This window comes from Strix aluco, chromosome 16 (assembly GCF_031877795.1).
Source record: "Strix aluco isolate bStrAlu1 chromosome 16, bStrAlu1.hap1, whole genome shotgun sequence".
Classification (NCBI taxonomy): domain Eukaryota; kingdom Metazoa; phylum Chordata; class Aves; order Strigiformes; family Strigidae; genus Strix; species Strix aluco.
Window position 1 is genome coordinate 12,955,785 of NC_133946.1, and position 27,463 is coordinate 12,983,247.

At 40.5% G+C, this 27,463-nt stretch overlaps 1 protein-coding gene across 6 annotated transcripts in view; it reads left to right on the plus strand.

The window, feature by feature from the left end:
* The window catches only part of DENND2B (DENN domain containing 2B), a 177,704-nt gene that overhangs the window by 63,778 nt on the left and 86,463 nt on the right, over nucleotides 1-27,463 (plus strand). For 3 of the 6 annotated variants that reach the window (XM_074841776.1, XM_074841779.1, XM_074841777.1), the window contains one exon: nucleotides 12,511-12,615. The exons of 1 other annotated variant lie outside the window; for it this stretch is intronic. In XM_074841776.1, the coding sequence (XP_074697877.1) occupies nucleotides 12,536-12,615 (80 nt within the window). In that variant the 5' untranslated portion in view covers nucleotides 12,511-12,535. Of the gene's footprint in view, nucleotides 1-6,781; nucleotides 6,801-12,510; nucleotides 12,616-19,948; nucleotides 19,968-27,463 lie in introns of those variants that run through there. 2 more of the 6 variants (XM_074841780.1, XM_074841781.1) reach the window with 2 other exon arrangements.

Below are 27,463 nucleotides of genomic sequence, written 5' to 3' on the forward strand. Positions count from 1 at the left end.
TCTGTTGAGCAGCGGCATTAGTCACTCTGTCATAGGGCTTGACAGAGGATATGAGGTAAAGCCACCAGAAACAGGACTGAAGGGCACATCACCCAGCAAGAGAATCTAGTTCAGTCCCTGAAGAAGTCATGGCTCACTGGAAGAGATGATGTTGTCTGCCAACTACTAAGCCCAACTGCACCGGTTAATGATTCGTGCTTTTAATTGAAACCATTGTGCACTACTATAGCACTGCCTTGTGGGAGCTGCTGGTGCAATAAATCTTGATTTTTCCATATTAGAAAGCTGTGTTCTTTGGGGATTTTAAAAAGTCTCAGGCTTTTTTTTTGCCCCCTCCCCCCCTTTTATGTTGCTATAGCTACTATAATTTTTGTTAACAAAAGCAATAAGAAATAGTTTGCTGTGCTTAGTTTATGTTATTGTGATTCTGGTATAGCTGCCAATATTCTTTGTCCTTTCTCCTCTCCCCTCTTTTTTCACCCCCTAGAGTCAATTCTCTAAAGAAACTGCAGGAGTCTGGGAACTGCTAGTCTCCTGCAGTCACTACAGAGCTGTATGTGTGTGTGGGATGAGGCTTCTACTCATGAATTAGGGACTCAAAAACCTTGAGTTTGGATTTGAGTTTGTGTTTGTGTATTGAATGAGCAGCTACCCAGAGTTTGGACGCTTCCCACACTCGTAGAGTTGTACCTGCTTTGCAGGACAGCAGGAGCTTATGTCTCTTTCAGTAAAGTCTCACACCAGGTGACCACAGTATCACAGATCCCTTTTTCTTGAACTATGTTTAGGAAAATTCAAAGTTTGTTCCATGAGGAAAACTTTAGCCATAGAATGAAAACCTCCCTGAGCATGAGGAGAGATGGGCTGCTTTCTCTGGGGGACATGGAATGCGTTCCCAGTGTGGTGGGAAAGAAGGGGAGCGTATTTCTATTCTCTCCTGGTGTTTCTTACTACCTTTTTTTTCTTCTAAAAATATCTTCTCTTAAATTCCTTGTTTCCCACCTGTGTTTTTCTGACACAGTATGTTAGCTACCCTTCATCTCATCCTTGTTCTACCAGTCTGAAACTCTTTTGATGTTTGTCTGGTCCTCATCCCTCCTCCCTGTTCTTCAGTGTGCTTTCTCTGTTTCAGTGACATGGCTAGGAGGAAGGTTGAGGTTCACTCATTTTGATGTCACCATGCTTCTCTCCCATGTTTTCTCTCTGTCTGTTCAGTCATCTGGGGTGGGAGATGGAGCTTAGGCAGGCAGGGCATGGACCATACCCTCTCAGTCAGCCTGCTCACACCCCGCTGTGGCTTATCGTCCTGGGAGCACAGGGAGCCAGGTTTTATTTGTTTTGGCTTAGAACGTGTAGTGTCTGAAGAAGAGGTAGGCAGGACCCAAGAGGTTCATAAACATGAAGGGGATCAGAATCAGAAAACCACTGTGCACAAAACAGGTGCTCATTGCCCCAGGAGATGCCAGTTTGCAGGAGGGCAGCTGTGGCAGACAGGAGAGGGTGGTTTTGATGACTGCAGAAGCTGGTGAGGAATGGTTTGTCTCTGTTACTGATGTGTTTACCATTAGTGATAGCCGCATGTCTGGGCCCCACCATGTTTCTGGAGAACTTGAACTTACAAAAGAACATGTCCTCACTGCTTTTGTGTGACGTAAGTCATAAAGTTACTCCTGGCTCATTGGTAGAGGAGTGATCAAACCATAAGTTTCTGAAGTAGCGTATGAAAAATAGGACCACTTCAGGGAAAAAGGGTCACTCAACCAAATACCAGAATGTGGGTGATGGGGTTTACTCTCTGGCACTGAATTTGAGGATCTTGCCTCTAAGCAGCTTAGTCCTAATGCCGCAAAAGAAATCCATGTCAGTGCTCAAACACACCTCAGAGCTCCTGCACCCTGCAGATGTTGCTTTAAGTGCAAGAATATAATTTCTAAATGTAAACAGATACCTCTCTTGAAGGATTCTTGCACAAATCCCTAATACAAACAACAGACTTGCTTGGCATCTCATTTGCTGCTGCTAATGCCTGTGTCCAGGGTCACTTCTGGATATACTTTGGATACAGGGGAATTAAGATCTTCTCTGTGCCTTTCTACAGATTCCTTGGGTGACTGCCAAGAGCAAAAGAGACAGACCCAAGGTTGTTCTCATCTCTTTGTACAAGCCAAGACAGTTTTGGCTAGTATTTTCTACTTACATCCATGAGCTCTCCAGCCAGTTCCTCATCCTCCCAGGATGCTCTTATATTATCATATTGAGACAGTCCATCCAAATTAATAGTTACTTCACTAGAAGTGTTAGCATTGGCAGCTTAGGTATCACGGACAGGACCTGCTTCCTGGAGATACTGACTTGGAACAGTAACACAATTACTAGGACATAGTGATCTAAACAGAAGGAGATTCATAGTAACACCACATACCAGTTCTTGACCTTATTGAGGCACTGGTATCAAAAGATCTTCCCCTCCTGCTTGAAACTTAAAATATTTTGTGCCAATGTCAGATTTCCTTCTGCTTGTACCGATGAATTTAGTTTTCTTTTACTGCATGGTATTAGAGAGAACTCAAAGGACTTTGCGCATGACAGCATCAGTAGTTGCCATCAGGTACTTCTGCTGAAGACCTCTCTTTTTCAATCCTCCTGACACTCATGAAGCATTCATTCCACATCCCTTCTCCAGATGCTCCTTGCCACCTTCCTCTGAAGTTAGTGTTCCTGGTGACATCTGCATTGGCCAGGAGAGTTGGTTATCCTCAGGCTGTCCTTTGCTGAATGCTCTTTACAGCCTTTTCTGGGAGCAGAACACTGGATCTTTGTGCAAACTTGGTCCTTAAATGGTCTCAGATTTTCTTCTACTCCTGTTAGCCATCTTGCCTGTTCCCTTCTGCTTAGCACTGTAGAAAGGCAGTTATGTACTGATCTATATATATATACACATATAGTGCTGATCCAGGGCTTTTCCTTTATTGCTCTGACTTGAACAATGCAAGCACTTTGTTTCTCTCTCTATTTACAGCCAGGGCCACCATACTGAAGGTCACCTCATCTCTTAGCAAAGCATGCCTGAACCTGAATACTCAGTGTGGCAGAGGACCTAACTTGTCTCATTGGTTTTGGGACTAACATTTTCATCAATCCTTGTTTTATTTCTCATTTTGCTGTTTTGTTTGCTTTTCCACTAAGATCTCCTATTTTTTCTCCCTCCCCCCCTCCCCACCCCACCACATCTGTCTTTCCTTTTTCCTTTCTTTTTTACACCATTTCCTTTTTTTGCCACTTACTCTGTCAGGGGAGGAGAGCCAGGATGAGGTACAAATCTGTTCCTCCTCCCTTCCTGCCATCACCAACCATTTCTCTGTGTGGGTGTTGGAAGCAAAGTGTCTCCCTGGCCACCCCAGCCTTTGTTTGGTGTCTTTCCTCCTCTGTGATCTCAGGAAGGGCTCTGCAGAAGTAGTCTGAGGCAAACATGCTCAAAGAAGTCTCGTGGCCTTCTGAAAATAGATTAAAATAGCGCTACCAGCTGCAGTGGCCAAGCTGGCCATTTAAACCCTTCAATCTGGCACCATTGTCCACATTGTCACAAATAGTCAGTTACAAAATGAAAGTCCATTTCAAGGGTTTTCAGGCTTTGTGTCATCTTCACTGCTGTCTCTCTGGGTAGGGGAGATGCAGCTCAAGTGTCTGTTTGTGCAGGCACTGGGAAGCCAAGTTATTAATTTATAGCTCACTGCCTGCTCTGAGGTAATTCACTGGTTATATTCTTACTCCTAAGCATGCCTTTATACAAGGTAATTTGGAAAGTGTGTTACCCACCCTAAACATGTACTAAGAACATCTGCGTGGAGAGTTCTTGTGGAGTAATTAGGATACTGTAAATTCTCCTCAGCATACAGACAAGTTCTGACTTGTTTCTGCTTTATAGAGTACAAATTGAGAAATTAAAATTAAGGTAATTTGTCTACACTGGAAAGTTAATTCAGGTTTAAAGTACAGTATAATAGAGATCTTGTTAAGCCACAGTCTGTATGGCCGAGTGTGCTTCAGACATTCCTGGGTAGCACAGCTTGCTTCTAGGAAAGATGTCCATACACAGAAGTAGTCAGGAAATAGCTCAACTAGCATAACTCAAGCCATTTACCCAGTGACTCATAAAAAATGTATGACAAAATGAAGACCGAATCCCCCTCTCTCAAGTCCCTACACAGCTGCATCAAGATTCCCCTTCCCCCCATCACATATTATTAAAACCTTGTATGAGGCATATAACTGCTATTAATTTTGCAGTTTGCGCTCTGGTGGTGCTCTGAGTGGGAGCCACATGTGTCTGGCAGGAAGGAAGGGAGGTGTGCTAACACCACCGGGGCCAGCAGCTTGCTCTGTATTATAGCTGTGACCTGTGTTTTGCCTCGCATGATGCTCTAATGAATCAAAACCTACAGTAGTTGCAAAGTCAGGAAGCTTCTCAGCTGTCCGGCAGACTGTCAGTCAGCCTTGGGGTGAGGAAGGTTCAATCATCAGTGTCAGCTCAACAGGGAAGTTCCTTTTAAGACTTACTAAGACTTGCAGCTTGGTTTGTTCCCTTTGTGCCTCCCCTGCAGCCCCTGCTCCCAGGCAGTCTGTACTAAGCAATGAACTGTGCTTGGAATTGTATTGTGATGTTTTTAGGGACTGGTGACACCCTGTGGGAAATACCAAAGGACAGTCTATTTTCTCATTTCTCATATTCTTTGTGATGCAAAAAATATTAATGAAAAAGAATCTTTGTTCATTAAAGCTAATCTACTCTCATTCCTTAGCAAAATTATAATCTGTTGTGTCACAAGAAACAATTCATTATTGTGCAAATGATGTTGATGTTGCAATTAGAGGACTATGACTTCATGGAGGAATAAGCAACAGGAGCAGGTGAGCTCCTGAGACTTGAATGGGTGTTTTCATGCAAATATCCTGAGGATGAAGGGAAAGGACAAGGAAGAATAATACCAAGGAATTGTGATGCATGTTAGACACAATTTGTAAGTAAGCTGTTTTCACAGTGATGTCTGGTTATCATAGACATATCTGTGTTGCAAAGACAAAATATATATGCCTCTGATTATTTTGTACTAAGCCTTTTTTGCAAAATGTGATTACTAAGGGCTTTCAACAAACCAGGGTTCATTAAGTTTATTATAGGGCTTGTTGAGAAGACTTACCAGACCGTGACTGACCCTCAAGTGCAGCAGAAGGAAACCAGAAGTCACTTTTTTGTAGTAAAGTCTGATCCAGATCTGAGGTGCACACATTTTGCTTGCTGAAGCCAAATGAGAGTAAATGCAGATGCTTTGCATCTAAAACCAAATATTCATGTATGAAATCTAAGAGTTTTTGTCACATTAAATACATGAGTTTCTGCTGCATTCATGTCAGAGAGAAGATATCTTGGTGAACGTTTTTATCCTTTTTGTCTCTTTTTGTTCTCAAAAAATTAAACACAAAAATAGCTTTCATGTTTGCAAGGCCACAATTGTATTTTATACACTGTAGGAGCCTATAACATTTAGAATGCTGTCCACAATCACGAAGATTTCTGTCTTAAATAGAAAGCATGTAAATTTAGTTTTAAGTAACACATATTTTGAAGACATTTAAAAGGTATGTTTTCCTGACAGTCCAGAAGAACCCAAATGAATGGCTGAAAATCAGCATTCCCAAAAGGAAAAAAAACTTCAGACTGTTGATTTTCAGATGAATCAGTTCCCTGAACCAGACAGCTGTATGAAGGATGGGGTGAGAATATGTGACTAGTGTAGGCATGAGGAAACAAGACTGTAGCATTTTAGATTGACATCAGTTTTAAGGGCAGTATTGACGGTGTGTTTCCTGACTGGCTAAAGCCATGTGAGTTCACACTGCCACCAAAACATATAGTTAAGTTTCCTCTGAGCTTATAATAATACCAGGAAATTGTACTGTTAAGTATTGTGAACTCTTTCTACCCGGTGTCTCAAATCAAGATAGTTAAGCTTGAACTAGTCAATGTACTTTTTAAAATACAAACCTTTTCTTCAACCTACACAGGAAAATACTAACTCCTGATTCAATAGCAGCAATATACTTTCTTGCTTCCCTGGGGAGCAGTCACTTTTAAAGGAGTGTTCAGTTTATTCCAGTCTGATTTATCAATAAATGTGAACTTGTTATATTCAGTGAGAGCTCTTTAAGCACTGGTAGAAGTCATAGTGAAGTTACTTCCCTGCTGGTACAGCAATAGCTGTAATTTATCTAAATTGGAAGTCTTGTATAGGCTACTAGGTGAAAAGTGGCTGTTGGTGACTTTACTAGATGTGGCACAAATCAATACCTCTTTCCTGTATGCAGAAAGGAAGAAAATTTCAGTACAAAGGCTGGATTCAGACCAGCTTCTTCAGCTGAGGTACAATTCCAATGATGTAAGAGCGCAAAGCACAAACAAAACTCTATTCGTTCTTTTTAATACTGAAGCAAGCAAGATTAAGCAAACACCCTGAGCACCAGAGAGCTTCCATAATTATATTCAGAAGTTTTTTCCAATACAATATGCCCTCCATAGTCTGAGAAGCATGGTCCCTAGTATTAGTGAAAATTCCTTCATAAGGTAAGCGAATCTGCACAGTAGCACTGGTCTCTTTGATTTTCACGTTGTTTTCCTTTCATTTCAAAGCTGCAATTGCCTGAGCATGCTGAAGGTAATAGAAGAGCTTAGCGCTGAGTTCTTACATTTGGACGCAAGTTTTGGACTGCAGTGTGTTTCAAGTGAGGTCTGTTCTCTCCACCAGGTATTGCCTGTTTTCAATTCAAGGGGAAAAAAATAGCTTGAGGGAAGATAAATGCCAGATTGCAATGACAACCAAGTCCACCACCACTGTTGGCTATACTAGGAAGTTTGTGTGGGAAGTAAACTTGTCACCTAGCTGTGAAAGCCTAGCAGAGAGACTGTTCACTGACTTGATTGGAAACAGGCTGTCTGTGAATTGTAGGGAGGGAAACTTTGGATGAGATTGGGGAGTTAATACTAGTTAAGATCTATACCTTTTGCAGTGTCATAAAGATGAGAAGTTTGAAACTGTTTTCCTTTGGCTCTGTTATCCACAAACATTGTCACTTGTTCTCAATCAGGGACTTGGATATATATAGCTGTGTGAATGGCTTGATCTTGTTTTCTCACTTAGAGATTACACTAGAGTGTAACATGGCTCAGGCATGTACACATTTCTGATAGCACAAGGTCTCTTTCTCCAGTCTTTAGGTCTAGCCTTGAAGGCAGTTAATTCTCATGTCTTGCAAGAAGCCTGTTGATGTGATCATGGTTAGGCTATCTGTGTGCTGTAGACTAAACTTGGGATGAGATAGTTGAATTAATACTTTCTGAGTATCTCCATGCCAAGTCCTTGCTGAGCAGGTCATTTACCTCTTTATGTTAGTTTGTATGGTATTGCATGGCTAAACTTACAGGGGCCCAGCTTAGAGAACAGGTATACCTGATAAAAGCATGTAGTTCTTATAAAAATGTTCTTTGGAGTCTCTATAGAAGCGCTCTCAAGACAGAAATCTTTATAGATTCTGTTGGACTTTCCAGTTCATCAGAACGGATGTTGTTCTGGGAGGACATAATTATCTGTTTTACTGGAAGGGAATAGGCAAATTGCCACAAAGCTAAGCTGTGACTCTTAAATGAAAGTTTAGCTATATAACACCTCTTGAAAGGTGGCAAGATTTCCTTTAAGCACTCAGAAAAGCATACAGTTTTAAACTTCTCAATGCTTAGAGACATTCTGCTGCAGCTACTGTTAAAAAGAAAAATAAGTAGACTAAATCAGTTACTATTATTAATATATTTCTGAGAGCTTGTCTTTATTACAAGGTACTTTTTCAAAAGCATGAGTTTGCCTTAGCAGACTGTAGTTCTTCCCTGTAATGCCTTCCTGTTATGTCTCCAGGTCTCTGCCCAGTGGGGCAGACCAAAGCAGTAATATTTTCCCATATTTTTCAGATCCCATATCCGTGGAATTTTAATAGGAAAATCGGCTGTCTTAAAAGGCTTCAGAACATATGCAGATCTCAATAATCCAAACTATACCTTGCAAATTATATTGATTGCAGTACAGAGTGGATTGGTCTAGGACAGCTAAGTGTAGGTTAATCTTTGCAACATATGAGACAACAAGGACTTTACATACAGCAAACCGTCACCGACAAACCTCTCTCAAAATAAAAGCAGAAGTCCAGAGCAGAGAAGTCTTATGAACATGCTCAACATCCTTGCTGGATGTAATTTTCTTTGTAGAATTTGCACCTGTGTTAGTGATAATGCCAGGAGAGGGCTTGGGAGCCTACATTCAAAGGCTCCTTTATCAAGTCATTAGAAACCCTGCATATATTCTTCTTTGCCACCTTCCTAATTTCATCTGCTCTGTGCCGCAGCCTGGGTCCCAGCGAATGCCTGGATGGAGGGCTGGAGCCACATATGCGTTGCCTTCTGTTGATGCGAGTTCAGTGTTCACTAGTAAGCAGCAGAATCTGGATTCTTCTTCATTAAGCTGCCAGATAAAGAGTGCTAGTGTTCCTGATGCTCAGAAAACGGGCTTTGAAGCATTGCAACATACTCTAAGGACTTTTTGTTGGAACTGTATATTTAATGGAAAATATGCTTTAGAAACGAGTGCAGAAAATGGAGTGCAGTGAATCTGTTTAAGACTTAAGTAGGGAAAAGGACCATATGGATAGGAAGAGATACTGAGCATGGTATTAAAACCAACAAAAAAACCCTCAACAAACAAACAAAAAACTACGCATGTCTCTTGAACTGAAGAAATTTCAATTGAAAAGCCCTCTTCTGCTCCCATTATATTAACAAAATAGAAGATGTCATGATTCAAATTATGAAAATGTTTTCTCTAAAAACATCTGTTGATTTAAGACATATATAAGACATCTGAGCCTTGACATGAATAATCTTATTCACCCTCCACGGAAGGAGTGGAGGGAATCGGTTCTTGCAATGCAGTAACTGATGGATACATTGTGTGTCAGAAAGTAGAAGGTTTTCTTGAGACCTTAGGAGCCTCTGGGATAGTACAAATAAAGCACTTCTGATTGCTGTGGCTTTTCAGGTGCTCCAAGCCTAGCTCTAGCCCTGAACCACTTGTGGTAGTGGGCTGAGGAACAACTTGCACTGTAGTGGGACTGAGAGTGGGTGCTTCCAAAGTGTTGGGATGCTTTAGGAAATTAAGAATAATTTTAAACTGCAGTGGGAGAGGAGCATAGGGTTTACACCTCCCCTGCTAACACCTGTTAATGGAATTAAAGATTCAGTGATGCTGTAAGGTTCACTAGCACAAAGTGTGATGGTTTTTAGTGCCCCATCTGTCCATAAAAAGCATCCAGGCCACACTTTCATTTTGAAGTGGAAGAAAGCCTTTAAGAGGAGGGGAGATGGTCCATAAGGAATATTCTGTCATCAGGGCTTCCTGCAATGATACAAATGATACATCCGTTAGGAAATATCTGCATTGCAGCAGCCATTTTCAGTCATGATGGTGAACCTTGCCTGGCCTCATGTTGCCATCACACCATGTTTTATATGTCTGTTGTCTTTACTCTTTGATTGTGCCAGATGGTTTGTGGAGGTTTTAGACAAAATGGATGTAATAATGAAGAAGGTCCAGATTCTACCATCTGGGCTCATTAAATTACCAACTTAAGAGTTGTCCTAGTGAAATTAGTGAGACTGTGCCTGGAGTAAAGCACAAATTATGGTTAAATAAGGGTTTCTGAGTAATTCTTTACAAATAAAACAGAATTCTGCATTGTTAGGCAAAGGGTAGTTACATGGTTAACTAGGCAATGCTGAATCTGTGTGAAACTACTATTTTTGGATTTGTTTTTAACAGTATGTCACAATACTTGAGAGATTTTGGTTTTCATTGCTTTGGAAAGAATAATTTGCAAATACTGTGATGGAGAACGTTCTCACACAAGCCCAAGGGATGTGATACTTACCATACAATGATTCATATAAACTTACAGGGCTGTCAGACTTGTTTGAAGGTTCTGAAATAACTTGCTACATGACCATAAAATTTAGTTCAGTTTTTTTTTTCTCTGTCTCCATTTTTGTTTTGGGGTGTTTTTTTGCTTTGTATTAAGCCCTTGCTTCCAGGCACCTCTGTAAATTGCCAATTGACTATTTTTCTGCCATGTTCAAGTTATTTGTATTTCCTCTGCATATGCTGGGATGATACCAGCATCACCTGCAGTAAAACATCAATGCAAAATAAGCATTAAAGAAAAATTGCACAGAAAAGACAATTGGTATCCCCATATATACCAGACTCTCAACTGCAGGGGAAGAAACACACTTATGTCACTAAATTTGATATACCTTGTGAAATTGCCTTTTAGAACTCAGTTCCTCTTTTGCTGAAAACAAACCAATTTGGCCTATTTGACATTTAAGGTAGCGTTGAAATGTGAGGTTTAAATAACCACTTTTTAAAATTGACCACAATGATTTTTAGCAAGCTTTGATATACGATATGTGTACTTCTATGCCACATTTATATCTCTTGTTTTTCTCACCTTAATTGTGAATAAGTGATTTAGACAGATTTCACACAGTAGTAGTAGTGAACTGGTGACTGGAAAACATTAAGAAGGCTGCTGGCTCCCTGTGGAATGTACGGTCTTAGAAAGCTTGGCCAGCATCAGCGGGTTTCCTTTCTTGTCCCAAGCAAGCCCTTTTCCAGTCAGAACAGGCAGTTCTTCAACAGTCCTGTTATCTTGCTAATGTAACACTAACAGTGAGACACTGGAGGAATTTGAGGACTTTCAGTGTAGAAAAAAATGTTACCAACTGCGGAAAAAAATCTCTACTTAATCTGGGAAAATTGATACACGCAAGACAATTGGAGGTGGACAAGTAGACCTGGAGTCTGTGGTCAGCATGATTGACTCTGTCTCTGGAGCTGCAATCTGCAGGAGATTTTCTGACCTTATTTGTAGCAGAACTGTTTGGAGTAAAGTGGTTTAGCGAACATCCTCTTCACCACGATGGGTCTGTTAGTACAAGGATTTTGTGTGTTGTCAGTACCCAGCTCACTTTTCAGCATCACATTACAGTTGGCTTCTCAAGCAGTCTGGACTTACTGTGGGTTTGAGTAAACAAGAAGTTTTGTAATAGTCCTTATTTTTGCATTAGCTCTGCTATTAATGGTCGTAAAACTTGGTAGTTCTGGTCAGACCCTGGGTGGCAGTGCTGCAAACCATGGTAGATATTTCAGCCTATAAACTAAGGAGCATCTCAGAAACCACCCAGAGCATATGCCAGGAGAGCCACAGAATCCTTGATAAATAACTCTTGTAGCATCAGGTGGAGTAAGTACTGTTCTGTTTATCTCACAAGGGACTCTGCTGGCATTTTAGAAATCTTACCATGACATGAAAATACATTTCTCCCTCATTTTGTAAAATATTTCTCAAGTGGTTACAATCATGGAGGTAATTGTCACTAAGAGCTGCCCTCTACACCAGAGAAACACGGTATGTAGTCAACAGAGGGGCATAATGTTAGAGGTTACCACTTCTGCATCCTTAGGATTATGTCCTGGCCTATATCCATATCATCATATTCTCCCTTCAGTTGCAGCACTACGTTCCTATTAAGATAATGGGATGAAGGCAAAATAAATCATGGTACTGGGCTGTTTCTTTGTTGGTATGCAGCAATGTTGCAAAAGTAAAGCCCATCTTTTGGGTGCTTAACTGGATATGCAGGTGTCCTGGTTTTACCATGGCTGAAATGAAATTTATAGTTTTGGGGGTGTTACCAAATTACTAGGAAGTAACTAGGAATTAGTAATGATTCTTTATATTACCAGAGGTCTTAAAAGTATCCTAAGACAGTTTCACTTAAAGAATTTTGGGGCCAATAGAGTAAACCATTTGTAGATATTCTCGTATCACAAGCAGATTTGAAAATCGTACTCAACATATTTGCTATTGAATATATTTCACCATTAGAAAATATTTCCATAATAGAGCTGCATTTTAAAATTGAGAATAGTTTCTTTGTTTCTTGGAATAGCTTCTGTGTGGTCAAAATGCCAGTCATAACTATGGTTATCTGCAAGTATTACACAGTGCAGTTACTGGGTTCTCCACGTATGCTGATGGATGGAAAAACCACACCAAACCTGTGATATTTTGTGAACTTGGTATCAAGCTCTGTTCATCAGACATGCCAGAACCTAATTCCCATAAGATATCTCCCTTTATAGCACTGGGGTCTGATAAACTTGGCTGTGGATGTGAAAGAGCAGCAGTAGAGAGGTAGGTTTAGTTTTTCAGGATCGTAACTAGACTGACTGCATTTTATTGAATGAAAAGCGGCCTGGAGTTCTGCCTTTACACAGCATAGTGCTTCTAGCAGTCCTGAAGGTTAATTGTCACTTGGGCTTATTGAAGCTTAATTGACTTTTCTTCTCACAGATATCCACATTTCTAGAAAGCAGAAATGACCATGACTGCCAACAAGAATGCCAGTGTCAACAGCAGAGCTGGAGGGAGTAAAGTGCCTCAGGACACTCTGGATAGGTAAGTGGTGAACTGCAGGCTTTGTAGATTCTGAGAAAGGTTTGTCTGTGTTTGGAACAAAGTCTCTGTTCAAAGGTAAGTGACCTCTATTCTGACACAGAGAGCTTTGCTGGGCTAAGAGAAGTTTTTTGTAGGGATTGGAGGAACCGAGGTATGAGAAAAGGTCTGCTTCTGGCATATTTCTTTTAAGCTATTGCTGCTCACCAGCTGGTTATGATGAAAGTGGTTGCAAGGAAGGGCCTGTGGGGTTTGGGCTAAATTTCTTGACCATATGGCTGCATGCCAGCTTTTGTCCATTGCCAGTCTCCAGTTTGTATTTGTATTGGTTTCTGTCATGTTTTCTCTGCTGCTCCTTGACGGACAGTGGGCAGAAACTGCCTCCTGTTGAAGGTCAGGCAGAGTGTGTGAAAGGACTGAATGTAAAGTACAGGGTTCATCTCTGTTGCTTTACTCATTTGTCCTCCTTTCTGTAGCATTAATTTACAAACTAGATCAACCGTATCATTCACAGCTAGGGGAAAACTGTAGCCAAGGACACCTTAAGTCCCCAAGCCTGGAAATCCAGAGGGAATTGGTCTGTTTAGAGTGGACCAGAAAACAAAGTGTGCTTGCAAATTTGTGCATGTTTACTTGTGGCTAAGAAACACTATCCTAATAAAGTTCCAGTCCATCAGAAGGCTGTGATGCAACTGCACACAGTGGTGCAGATGCCTGTAAATAACAGATACCTTTCACTCATGAATTAGTACAGTGAAATGGCAAGAAGGTTAGAGACAGTTATTACTCCCTTGACCTTCAGTTTACACTCATCAAAGGCAGTGTTTTGAGGACAAGGAATTTTCTTTGGGCAACTCTGCTTTGGAATATTGCTTTGGTATGCAAGCAAACAACTCACCTGCAGCCAACAAGTTCACATACCCGTGTCAGAAAGAGTCTTGTTCTCGGCCACAGCCTTTACAAAGTAATGCTGACTGAATTCAGCCTGTGGCCTTCACACAGGACAAGCCCACCAGCCGCTCTCTTTCTGGGACTGACAGTTGCAAAACCCTCACTTAAATCTGCAGTCCCACTAGGGCAGCCTTGGTATGCTTTGACTGGGAAAGTTTAGACAGCCACTGGATTAAAGAACCTTTATAAATTAATCATTTGAACACAGAAGCAAAGCTCTAGACTTTGGATGTCATCTTAGTGAGGTGAGCAGACCGCCACACAAACTGTGCAGGGTCTTTCTTCAAATGCATAATGTCTGTTGACATATCTCTGTCCTTGCTGTAGCATTTTGTCCAGCTCTCCAGGCATTTCTTGCATGGGTATATTGTCCTATTCTGTTTTGAGGGCTGTTCTACACTACCTTACACAATAACGTCTTAATTTCTCTTGTGTTTTGGCTCAAGACAAGACTTCAACCCCATTATAAACAGCATAGAGGAGGAACGTGCAAATAACTTGCACTGATACAGAGTCTCTGTACTGCAATAATACTTTTTGTATGACAATAGTACCTTTATGCTAGGTATTGGACATAGAAACAAGGAGGACACTCTCTGCCTTATAAAGTTCAACAAGTAACTCTGTAAGGCATTAAGTAGGCTGCAGTAAAATGGGTCTGTGTGCAGAAATGACTCTTGTAAAGTAGAAAAGCAGTGGAGGTTGTATTTATTTGTTGGACGCTTTGGGATAGGAGCGTGGGTGTACTAATGTCAATGAAATGCTCTGACCGCTTTGGCCAGACCAGGAGGCATCTGTTCTAGCCTTACCTGACTGAGGGTACCACACCTGATACGCTGTGCCAGGGTTACTCTGAGCTGACAGCAGTACAGCATGTGCATAGGAGGCTTATACTGGGAGAAGTTTGCTGTTTCAAATACTTTAGTAAAGGCTGTGATTCGGGTGAGTAGATCATGGAATTACTGTTTGATTTTATCCACTTGAAAATGAAACGTCAGAAGCAAAAGTCCCTGTTTTGGCAGCGGCCAGGTAGAATAGCTGGCACAGATGGAGAAATTCAGACAGAGAAGTTGAGGGGAGTTGGCTTTGATCCTAGTAGGGAGCTGTAGGTCAGCTTGAAAGTGATGCTGAATACTGGCTTGTTTTGGCATAGCTGCCATTGTATGATGAACTTTTCCAAGCACAAACAATGGGAAAGGGAAAATATAAATTAAATTCTGAGATTTTTCAGGATGGAATCAATGGAAGATTTTTTTTAACAGTTTATTTCTTTTCTGTTTTTATTTAAAGGAAAACCTCTTTTTAATCTCACATCTCTGTTTTGTGTTTAAACACTCTGGGTTTGTTCTCAGTTATGGTTGTCTTTCTGTATTTCATGCACATATGGCTGCCTCTGCATTGCCTTCTGTACCCAATAATTTATTTCTCTTTCAGCTCTCTGCCACACCTTCCCATTTATCTACACATATTATTGTATCACAATAATCTCAGGCAACTTTCCTGAGTTGGATCAAATGGCCTCATCCTGATTACCAGGGGATAGGTTGGCTTACAAAGTACTGTTGAATTAATAATTGAGAGCCTTAGGTAGAACCCTGACCCTAGTCCTGTCTCTGCTAGTGACCTCATTTGTGGCATTGTCACACCCCTCCCACCTCGAAATCTTTCATTAGGTTGATTTGCCTTTCTTCCCCCAGTGCTGCTGTTCTTTCACTTTTTAAATTGTGCAGTTGTTGAAAGATACAGATAATCAGCATCCATTCTAGTGTCTTTAATTAGGCATATTATGCTGTGTTAAAACTCAGCAGAAATGGGCTTGATATCCTTGTACGCTTCCCAGTTTGTTAGTTTGTGTGTTTGGCATCTCTTAGTGCAAAACAGTAAAAACATAAAATGGGGTGGGGGAGGTGGGGGTGTGGCTAAAGGAATTTCTAGAGAGATATTCATGTGTAAATATTAAAACCAGATCCCTAATGGTATCTGGCATTCTCAAGTCATTTATCATCCTTCCATCAGTGCAGACAGATTGGTGCTGGGAACTTGGGTCTATACTTTAGCAAACTTTGGACCTACTCTTTTGTTTTAAAATCTTTTTCATTCTAAATAGCTTATGAAGTACTGTGGGATACTAAGTTATTGGATAATAACTGTCAAATAAACTGTCTTTTCTTATCATCACCATCTGTTTTGATTAGAATTTGTCAGGAAAAGATTTTGTAAGTACAAATATGGACCTGAAGCTAAGGAAAATCTTTGAGTTGTACTTGCATGACAAGTGAGGAGATGAGTAGGTTGTCATGCACCAGTTTTCCATCCCTTATTTTGCCTTATGTAATCTTCTTCACCTGTCTTTGTGAAACCCTGTAAGGATGTTATTTGAGTCAACCATGAGGATTCTTCATTCTAGTCAGACTGTAAATCAGTGGAGTAAGCACTGGCGTAATAAAAGTTTAAGTCTTGCTGGATTTATTGCAAACATGTTCAAGGATTCGCTTAAACTGAACAGTCATTGTCTCTGTTTAGTATGGGATTTGACTGGAGATTTGGAAATCTTCAAATGTGCTTTCTCTGTGATTTGTGGGAGTAGGGTTTCAGTAAGTGCTGATACTAGCATAACACAGGTGTATTAGTCTCCTGGTGGCTAAGACATCTTTTTAGTGTTATTTTCTTGTCACCCCTAGTTTTATTGCAAGACTCTTTGGTTGGACTCAATGACCTTAAAGGTCTTTTCCAACCTAAATGATTATATGATTCTAAGACGCAAGGTATGTTTCATTGATGTAGCGTCACCATCTGGTTCAACCTTTTGTGATTCCTTATAGGTCAGAAGCGAACATCAGTAAAGTTTTATAGAAGTCTTTCTAATGGCTTTGGCTGTGAATCAGACCCTTGTAGGTCATGGATTTAAATTTTAATTGTAAAAACCTTCAGTGGAAAGGAGGTGCCTACAAGTAAACAGCTATATAACCGCATGCTTTACAAGTATCAAGATTCTTGCAGTAACTAAGATTCCCTTGGTTCTCACTGAAATGTGGATTCCACTGTCATGAGGCACCACAGGCCAGTTTTCCACCAGAGTTGTGCTAATGGCAGTTTAGGAAATGAGGGAAAGACAGAGGAGCAAAGTGAGGATGTTATTTGGGAAGATAACTGTGAGTTCTCACCTGAGAAACTGGTCGTGGGATTCATAGGTTTCTGCTGTGAGCACAGGAGCAGAAAACCTTTGGATCTGAAGAAAGTGAAGTGATTTAAATGAACATCCACACTAATGCATTCTTTCTGAAGTTATCTGAGGTTCATTCATCACTTGTTACAAATGGAGATTTTTGTGTGTCTTGGGTGAGACAAACTTGACTGTGCTCTGAATAGGTAAATTGTAGAAAGATGAAAAGGATGGTTGAAGGTATGGAACATTTTCACTATGAGGCAAGAGTAGATTGACTGGTACTCTTCATCCTGGAAATGAAAGGGCTGGAGGGGAAGAAAGGGTAATAGAAGTCTCTGAAGCGATATATGGAACAGAGATGGTAAATAGGGAAAAAAATTCTTTCCATTTAACAACTGATGCAAATCAAATGAAACTAGAATACAACAGGTTGAAAAGCAGTTGAAAAGAAGGTACTTCTCTGTTTGTATACTATGGAGCTTACTCCTACAGGATTTTGCAATCAGACAAATTCATGGAAGAAAAAAAATCTACCCAAGGCTTTTAGCCACAGAAGCAAAATCCGTGAGTCAACAGATTGTTAAACTGATTAAGTAGCACTGCATGCTCATCTTGTTCTTACTCTCTTGTCTAGGTACCTGCTAACCATCCCAGTCAGTAACAGAGCCTGGACCAGAAATGCTCTTTGGTCCAAGCCAGTGGGGACATTCTGATGTTGTTTGGAACAAGAGCCAATTATAGGAAGCAAATATTGGAGAGTTTGCAAAAGGATTGTTATACTTACAAAATTAGACTTTCTGGCTTTTGGTGAACTTCAGGGACACAACTTTAATCCTTCCTTGTGAGTCACTGAGGTGAATGCTAAAGAACAGGAGGTTAGGAAAGCACCTTATGTGCAGCTGAAAGCAGCTTCTTAGCAATTCTGGCAGGAAGCAGCTCTGTGAAATATTAACTCTTCAACAGGAGACAAAGGAGCCCATAGCATACTTGGATCAAATGACTATTTGGTTTGGTTGCACCATAGTTAAGAGGATCAGAGTGGTTATGAGGAAACGTTCAGAAAACAGAAGTCAAAGAAAATGCATAGCGGTATTTGTAGTGCTCTCCCCACAGTGTGGCTTGCTTTCCCTTAGCAAATGATTTAATCTTTATCTGTAGTCTTTGTGTTTATGCAGAAATGTTATTTGAATTAATTTATAAAGTATTTGTCCTAATTTTGTGTTTGCTGCAGTACAAAGGTAAGTATAGAAATGGCAGTACCAGCTCTAACTTAAGAATCACCTCAATGCTGTACTGTATTAAAACAGGCCTACAGTTATGTCTGTGAGGTCATGCTCTACTTAACAAAGCATAGGTTTCAAACTTAGTTTGAGATGTTAGATGTGACAAGCACCAGTCCAGAGATGAGAAACGTTTAGAGTAAGTGTGGCTACATAACTTCTGTAAATCATTCTTAATGTCTTCACCTCTGGCTAATATGCCATCTCTTAACTTGGGATCTCAGGGCACTTTATACACTTGAGCCTTCTCACCTGCTGCAGTATACTGCTGGAGTACTGGAAGTGTGGAAGGGCTTGTTTTTAGAGGAGCCCATCAATTTACATTTTTTTATCTGAGGGTATTGCCTGAGGTGTAAGTAACTTCAGAATTTGCAGATACAGACTTCTTCCAATGTACTTATGAGTAATTTCCCTTTACCTCCAACATTTTCTGTGGTGCAGGCTGTGCCTGATGTATGAGTCCCACCTTGTGAGCTGGATGCAGAGCTGGAAATAATAGAACTGTGCTCCTGCCAGGCATTGCTGTCCCAATACAGGCAGTGTTGGAATGAGAAACAGAATAAGTATTATTTTTAAATAAATATTTTTACTTTTGGATAGGATTTTAAAATAAATTATTTGATTATTTAAAAATGAGCAGTATCCTTCTGGTGTAAGCACAGAATATATCCCTGCAAGCAGGATTATTTAGACATTGATTTGAGATACTTTCCTGATTAATAGCTTTCAGCTAAATTTCTGTTAATCTGGAAAAAAAACCCTATACACATTAGTATCTATTTTTGTAAATGGAATACTTAATGTAGACAAAACTAGGAAGATATTTTGATTAATTAAGCAATATATGCACTTTAGAAGCTATCTAAAAATGATGTCATTACAGTTATTTTCAATTTCTTGAAAAGCAAGTAAAGGTGATTTGTCCTCTAATTTCTTAGAGAACAGTACAAAGTCTATCCCATGTAAAGCACATTTAAAATGTGTGCATACAAGCTTCACAATTCAAAATTTAGGAGTGAGCTTTTGAAAGCTTAAGCACATTTGTATGCCATTTACAATGTACAAAAATCAAGTTCACTGCAAGAATTTTACTAGCATGGTGACTTTAGTAGTGTGTATATATATATAGGGACTGCTCTGATGAGCCAGAACAAACATCTTTTTAGATTAATGTCTCTGGGCTTGATTTGGGAAGATAGCCAAAGCAGAAACCGATCCTGTTTCTTGTTGTGTGAAAGAACTATGTTCTGAGGAAAGCTGTTCTCAGAGGCTTATGCATCTGAGGAAAACTACATCACCAGAATCATGTGAGTTTTGGCGTGGATCGGATTTTGTGATGTGGGCTGTCGTCTTTCCACCCAGTCCGCACAGGAAAGGTGTCGTCCTCACTGAGTTGGAGAATGTTCTCCAGCTGAGCAATCATGATTTAATGACATGATAAACTGAGACTGCTGATGTCAGTGGGTCATATAGCAAGGGATCAGAAATTTGTGCTAGCAAAGGATTACATCTGCAAATTGCTGTGAGCACAAAGTTGCAAGTTGTTAAGTTCCTAGTCTAATAACGTTTGTAAAAATTTCCTTTCTAAATACTTTTAGTTGAATCTTTGTATCAAATATACTCTTGCTTGATTAAAACTGAAATCTGATCTCTGAGTTGCATCTTTCTCCTTGCCTGGGAAGAACTGAGCTGGTATCCACAAACCTCTAAATATAGGCTTTGGTTTTTATCTCCCAGTACTGTGTGAGACTGTTCCTGCTGTTGCTGACGATTTGTCAGCCCCGTTAGTCTAACATGTACTGAGATATGTTTGTGCTGGCTTTGTGGCTCAGACCTTCTTCAGAAATTAAGTTAACAGGACAGAATTTTAATTGGCAGGAGCTAGCTTACCTCCAGTGAAGGCAACGGAGATGCATCACATAAACCAAATTGCTATCTGGACTAACAGAACCGTAGAGGTAACTAAGGAGTGTTTCAGTTGAATTGTTTATAATTGTTTAACTATCAAATAAAATGACTTCTATTTCCTAACTAAGCAAGCATGAGGTAGTGTTATGTCCAACTTTATCACGAGTCTGAGATTATTTGCTGTGGTTATTCGTAGGTAATATCACTGTTGGAAGTTCAGAGGGAAGGCACCTCAGGCTGATGCATTCACTTGCTGCTAGCTAAACCAGAGGTCAGATCTGGACCTCTTCTGCAGGGCCTCAGCTTCTGCGTAGCCATCATCAGTCATGTAGGGGGGAGGCCAGGTGCTTCTCTTTTGGAACAACAGGTCCTTGCACATGTTCTGTGCTTGCTTCTTGCTTTTTGGGGTTACAGATGACTGCAGGAGATGCAAGGCTGTGGAGGACTGATTCCCAGAGGCAGCAGAGACCTGGAGTGGTGTTCTTGTGTTCTGTTTCCAGTATCCACCCCGATTGTTTTGCTTGGGAACCTGGTAAATAATCACTGCATTTGCGTAAGCAAGCAGAACCTCTCTTGTTTGTTCTAGCAGCAGCAGTCTGGATGTTTGAGCATGACAGAACACAGCAAAGCCAGGCTGTGGAGGAGAAGTATTGTTCTGGGGTGGTTACCTGTCCCCCTCGTGCACACATACCCATGTTCAGCTACTTCATGTGCACATCAAGGTCCTGTGTTTTATTACTGCGTTTCTCTGATGAAGGCAGAAACGATAAGCTTTAAGAAAAATCTTAGTTAAAGGAAGACATCATATCTGTGTTTCAGTCTTAAAAAACTGAGATGTACAATCACGTTCAAAATCAGTCCTAGTCAAGCCAAATTCATTCAGTTTTACAGGAAATATATTTATTTATTTTTAAGTGAAATTAATTCTTGGTCCACATTAATAAACCCAACTGAAATACTTTCTTTCCTTTGAAGAAAGGATTATGTGGCTGTGGTCTGGGCAGAGGATTAGAAATATTTTGCCTTCGGAATTGAGACCTCCAGGATTCTTAAAAGAATGTGCAGATATGTCTGGTGTTGGGGTTAAGCAGTGCTCCGCTGGTGTCAGTGCTGGAGTGTGGGTGGCAGTGGCAGTTGTTTGCTCTGCTGGTTTGTCCTGGGAGTGTTCTGTTCTCTTCCCTTTCCACAGTAAATTTCTCATTTCAAAGGTGATCTCATGTAAGGAGAAAAACCTGTCTGTATAGGGAGAAGTGTTGTTTTCAGAGATGCAATGCCTGTGCAGTACTTTTCTCTCATTTAGAGAGATCAGTTCATGGATGCAACTGCAGTGCCTTTTGCTTGCTGTTACCTGATATGTAACAATATGATTTCAACTTAATTCGTATAATTTCAATCCTTCTGCTGTTGTAACTCCCCACCCCTAATAAAAGAAAAAAAACAACCCAAACCAGTGCCCTTCAGCTCTGTGTTAGACACTGTCCAAATTTACTGTCAGGTCATTCATCCAGATGCAGTCCAGTCTGACTGCACTGACAAATGAATTATCTCACGACAGCTCCCTCGCCATTGCTGTGACAGAGCGTGGTGAGGGAGATAACTCTGCATTCACCACGATGGAGCCCTGATCCTACTGTAAGAAAAATATTAATAGTAAGATAAACAAAATGTCATTTTTTGTATTTATGTTTTTCATGTAAACATAAAGACTATGATATTTATTACATCTTCTGAGTTTTCTGAATGGAAGGCATCTTGAAGAATCAAAGGATGCATCCTGTGTTACTCTAAAACAATGAGGTTTTGGTCTTATTTGAAACTCTAATGCATACAATTGTCCCACTAATTATGTGTGATTGCCACTGTCTCAGCACGATTATGATAGAGTAAGAGATGAGAGAATACTTCTTTGCTAAGGATGTGGATGGTGTTGCTGCAAGTGATAGAAAAGCTGCTTCTTTCCCTTTTGTGGATGGCTGCATTTGAATTACAGGCAAAAGGCTCTCTGCCTGCGCTCTACAGTTAGTTGCATGGTTTAAAGGAGTCTCCATAAAACATTGGTTATAGATAGCTAGAGATAGCTATACTATTCTTCACACTTGGGTAAAATTTTGTGTGGATGATGTTCCCATCTGTGCTTAATAGAATGTTTAGTGGGATGTTTGGATGCCAATTCAGTTTGTGTTATGATATGCCGTGGGAAAAAATGCTGCTGCCCCAACTGTGTGCCGAGAAGCTTACCCAGCCAAGCAGGAGTGGTGTGTCTCAGTGCAAACCTTTCTCTGGGGGAGACACACAGGTTTAGATACAGAAAATAGGAACAGAGAAGGCAGAGGGTCTAAAACGGTTGATGGTTTAGCACAACCTTAGGGAGATGTGGGCACGGTTTGGTAGGTTAGCAGTTACTGTTTCATGCATATTTGGGTGTACGAGTTCTTGTTTTCAAGGGATTCTGGTGAGGGAGGAGTGAGAACAGCTTGGAAAGGAGAGCAAGCTGCATATGCCTAAAGCAGGGAGCCAAGTCTTCATTTCATACATTTTAAAATCAAAGTTTCTTTTGCTTGATCAGTTGTGGGGTAGCCAGGGCTAAAACAGCTCCCAGTTTTCCCAGTCAGAGCAGCCCTCAGGGACTTTATTAGAGCACCAAGAGGCCAGTGGTGTGAGTTCAGCTAATGTGCTCTCAATGTGTCCCAGCCTCTCCCCTCTGCCTGCGCCAGGCAGCAGATGGGCCAGGGCCAGGGCCAGGGCCGGGACCACTCGCCTCCGCTGCGGGAGAGCTCCTGGCAGCCGAGCGCGGCTTACGGCAACGAGGCGCTCTGCGCTGAGCTGCTGAGAGATATTTTCCTGCCAAAAGTATTTGCCTACTGCTCAGAAATACGAGTGAGAATCTTTTAAGCTCTTCATGAATTTGTGAGACAAAACCCATAGAAAATGTTTGTTACTTTAAAAAAGAATCAAGTTTTAATATTTTGACAGTGAACTTGAGAACAGGAAGATTAGTGGTTCAACAAAATTCTGCTAAGAGTAAGCAATATGCTAAGTTATTGGAGCCATAATGAGACACTGCTTTTTTAAAAAACCATTGAGGTTTAGAAAACAATACAAATAAACTTCAGCCAAACAACTGTGAAAACCAAATAACTGATGTGAAATCTATTAGCAAGTATTGTACTCCTTTAAAAGCAGAAACAGCTTGAACTGTGCAGCTGACAAATTTTCAGCAGGTCAGTTCCCAGCAGCGCAAAGTTACTTTTAATTCAGAGGGGAATAAAAGCTGTTATTTACCCTGTGAGGTTGGAGGTGTGTTTGGGACACACAGTTCTGGCAGCAAAACTCTGAACTGGGCTCTGGGAGGTGGGAGGGCACCTACTGTCATCAGGAACAGAAACATCAGCAGTGGGAACAAGTCAAAGCACTGATTCAAATGACCCTGAAACTGGGAAGAGCTTGAATACAGCTTTGACTTTATTGCTGTCCTTTATCTGGGTAAGTGACATTGGTGGGGTGCTGATTTCTGATGGTTTCAGGAATAATGTTCCCCTCCCTCACCCTGCTCAGTAATGACCTCAGGGCAGTGGATCAGAGGGCATACTGAAATCTCTTGAAATCTCTTTAGCAGGGTTGCAGAAATATTCTTGTAAGCACAGTGGTCTAGGGACATAAGAGCAGAATGGTTTGTAAGATGATGTAACAGCTTCTGATTAGATCAAGAGATAGAATTGAAGAAATAGACCTACTTTTGGATACATCCTTTAGGCTTCCTCAAACAGTTGATGGCAGAGGGTGGGGAATTTTGTTATTGCGTTTCTATTGTTGGCTATTTTGTTTCACTTTAATTTTAGGTGTCCCTTCAGGAAGAAGCATTACTTACTTTATATGCATTTTGTCAGTCAAGCAAATCGCTTTATTAGATTGAATTTGTGTTCATATATCCTTCTCATTTGCACAGGTTTTTAAGAAAAAACACCAAACCCACCCTTTTGATTGCATTTTGCTTCATTCAGCTTCAGATCAAGTTTGCTTTATTATTACTTGGAGGCTGCAGGAATGTACCCTGGCAAATGACTTCCCATTGTAATGTAATTCTCATGGCACTTTGAATGCTTTATGCTTTTATATGCAGCAAATCATACATCATCATTAAAATTAGCTTTTCTGTCAAAGTTTATATTTGCTAAAAACACTGGAAGCTAACTAAAAAATGAAAAGTAACAAGTCTTTTAAAAAGCAGAGAGTTGTAGTTGACAAGTTAGACTAAAAGTGGCATTTTTAATGCAATTGTGTCTGTTCCAGTACAGAGACTACTTAGGCTAACACTGCAATCTTTATTTATTTAATCACTATATTTACATTAGCGTTCTCGGTAGTACTAAGACCTGAACTAAACTGTTACGTATTTTTGCAGAAAATCATTAAGACGGCATGGTTTGGGAAATGTTTCTGATGTCTTTCTAGTGCTTTTTACTGCACTGAAATGTAGCGAATAAAAGCGAATACTTGCTAAAATACTTACACGAGTCCCCATCAGTGTAGTATCAAAATTGGAGCAGGAGTCTTATGTGAATTTGTTTTTTGGGTGGTGATAAGAAGTGAGACAGAAGTTCACAGGGAATATAGCGTAGTAGTCATGTGCAAAGCATTTTTACATCAATGCCAATATTTCAATTTTTCTGGAGGAAGTTGTTCTTAGGAATGAAAGTCTATTGCCTTCTGGTCCAGAAAGATACTGGCAATCTCACTGAAAAGACCAACAGAGATATAAGTCATGAGCATTACTAATGATGTTTCATGTTCTGTGAGTATCTGTCCATTAGAAGCTGGTCTAAGACCCTCATCTCTTTACACCCGAGCTGTTGAAAAGCCATCAGTATGGGAGAACAATTTCCGTTCTGTGCCCTAATCAGACTGGATTTGAATCAGCGATTTAGAAATGAAAGAGTCTGTGTTCTCTAACCAGTTTCCTGCACTGTTTAGTTATCCTAAAAAGATACTTTCCACTTGAGCAGAACAGAAAATTAGAAGAAGACATAGCAGAATTTGTAAAGACTAAGATTGAAAGGAAGATCTGAGCATAATGAAATGAATTTTGTGCATTTCTTCCCTGATTGGAAAAAGGCAGTTTGTCCAGAGAGCCAAAGCAAGAAGTGCATTGATATAGCATCCTCACAGTCTTTTCACGTACTTTATCCTCTAAATAGCATAATAACTATTCATCAGGTAATATTGTGTACAGAAACTGGGAATTAGCTAAGTCCTTGATTCAGTCTCTACACTAAGCGTCACCCCTGTATTCCCACTTGAGGATCATTAACAACAAATGGCCTTTAAACGCAAATGAAACTGTAAGCATTTTCCTGCAAGCAGAAAAATAGGGGCTAATGGAAATACACAGGTGCCATCCATATTATTACAGTATATACATGCAAAAATGCCCATAGTGCCTAGGAGACTTTGAGCAAGAGATGTCAGTGAGAGCCCTCTGTGGGAGAGCAACAGGTCTTGATTATTCTGCTGTCGCTATCAGCACAGAGCCAAGGACTTGCAAAAGTGTGCCTGTAGACTTCAGCTATGCATAGGACTTTGGAATCATCCATCTTTATCTTTTGCGTTAGATGTCGCTTTTTCAAAACTTATGTCATGATTCCCATCACACACATCAGATTTTTTCCATTTTGGCCAGCTCCTGTATATAGAACTGGCCCTAAAATGAGGTCTTAAAATAGGGGTGTGCCACGAGGGGATGTAATAACCATCCACCCACTGGAGCTGTTGAACAACAGACAGTAAGGTGCAGGCATCTTGTAGAATGAACTTCAGTGTTGAAAGCACAACTAAATATAACAGTTGTAAAAGATATGATGTTCCTAACAGTCAAATATCACTACTGTTTTTCTTTAATTTTTTTATTTATTTATTGAGCTAATTCATAAAATTCTATTGTAGTCAATGGGAATGTCAGTTCCTGTGACAACCTGACTGCTTTTTTTGGGAGCCTAAATATATTGCCAGTTTTTTATTATCCAGATACGGGAGTTTTGTCCCAGGTACCCAAATGTTCCTCTTGAAGCACTTTGTCAAAGTCATACAGAAAAGAGTTAAGTAGAGAGGAAAAAAAAAAAGAAATATTTTATGATTGTCATATTAATGATAAGCATATGTCTGTTAATATTTTATTATGAAAGCGCTGTAGAAAAACCCTGGAGTAAATCAAAAGGATTAATTTGTTTTCTTCTCTCCTTAGCTATAGAAAAAATGTCAGGATTGCAAAGCAAGGTAAGTTCTTCAGCGTAGGCCATCAACAATACTGGCTGTACAGCGAGTATACCTTTATGACAAACGTTTAACAGCAGCTAATAGATGGAAATGGTATTTACATTTTGGATTAATAGAATAAGTCTGTTTTGCATCAGAATTTCTCAGAAGTAATCTTTTCCTAGGTAACGGTGTAACTATTTGAACTGTGAAAACAGAAATTATTGCAGTGGCAGTAGCATAGAAATGCTTTGTGTTTCAAATCCTGCTAGTAAAATGTCAGAAGGCTTTTTCAGCTAATGCTGGCAGGCAGGTGGACTGCTGGTACGGGGTAGTACTGATGATGTTCAGGTATGGGTAGTGTTGGTTAATCCTCCTGTTAGCACAGCGTAGGTAACTCCAGCTGACTCGCCTTTTTTCTGCGCAGTGGGACACATACCCAGGGAAGCAGCTTTACGGTTGTGCAGTGACTGAGGCTGTGAGAGGACTTGTCAGTACAGACAATTGAATAAATGCCCAGTAATCAGACTGCTCTCACAGGAAACCTCTAGCCCCTTGATTTGCTGCTGATTTGGAAAACTGCTTTATGTCAACATAGGCAAACAGGGGCGATAGCAGATAGCCTGTGTCTGTTTGAAACTGTTGGCAGAGACCTGAAAGCGTTGTAATGTGGATTTTTAACCTCTCCCTTTCCTGTCAAACAGCACTGTCACCTGTGTGGACTTCAAGATATGTGTTGAGTCTGGCAGGCTTGTTCACTGTGTCTGTGTGCGTGTGGTTTGGTACCTGACACAGCTTCTTTGTGTTCATTAGCAACAGGCAGCTGGATTGCCTCTGTTCAGAGGTTTGGGAATGAATTGTAAACTGTTGCCCCCTGCAACTTTCAAACAAAAAACCAAACAAAACAAGATCTTTGCCAAGCCATGGGCAACCAGGGAGAAACTTCTAGCTTGCCAGATTTCTCACACACCTGTCCCTTCAAAGTCAGCATGTCAGATTGCAGAGAAAGGCTTTGCTACTGTTAGTTTTGTTAAACATTAATGCCAGTTTCCTCCCTTTAAGCATACAAAGGGACAGAGGTTTGATAAACGCGCTTGGACCGTATGCCATTTGTTGCTGGACAAGTGAAGCAGGCGGCATTCAGGAAGCACAGAGGCTACAGCAGGGCACGAGGGACTGAGAGCAGAATTCCTTTGTCTCCATTCTGCCTGTTTCCAGAAGGGAAGAGCTTCTGAGTAAGTCTGGGATTGGTAGGCTGAAGTGATCACAGTGATGGATAGCTGTGTGCTTGTCAGAG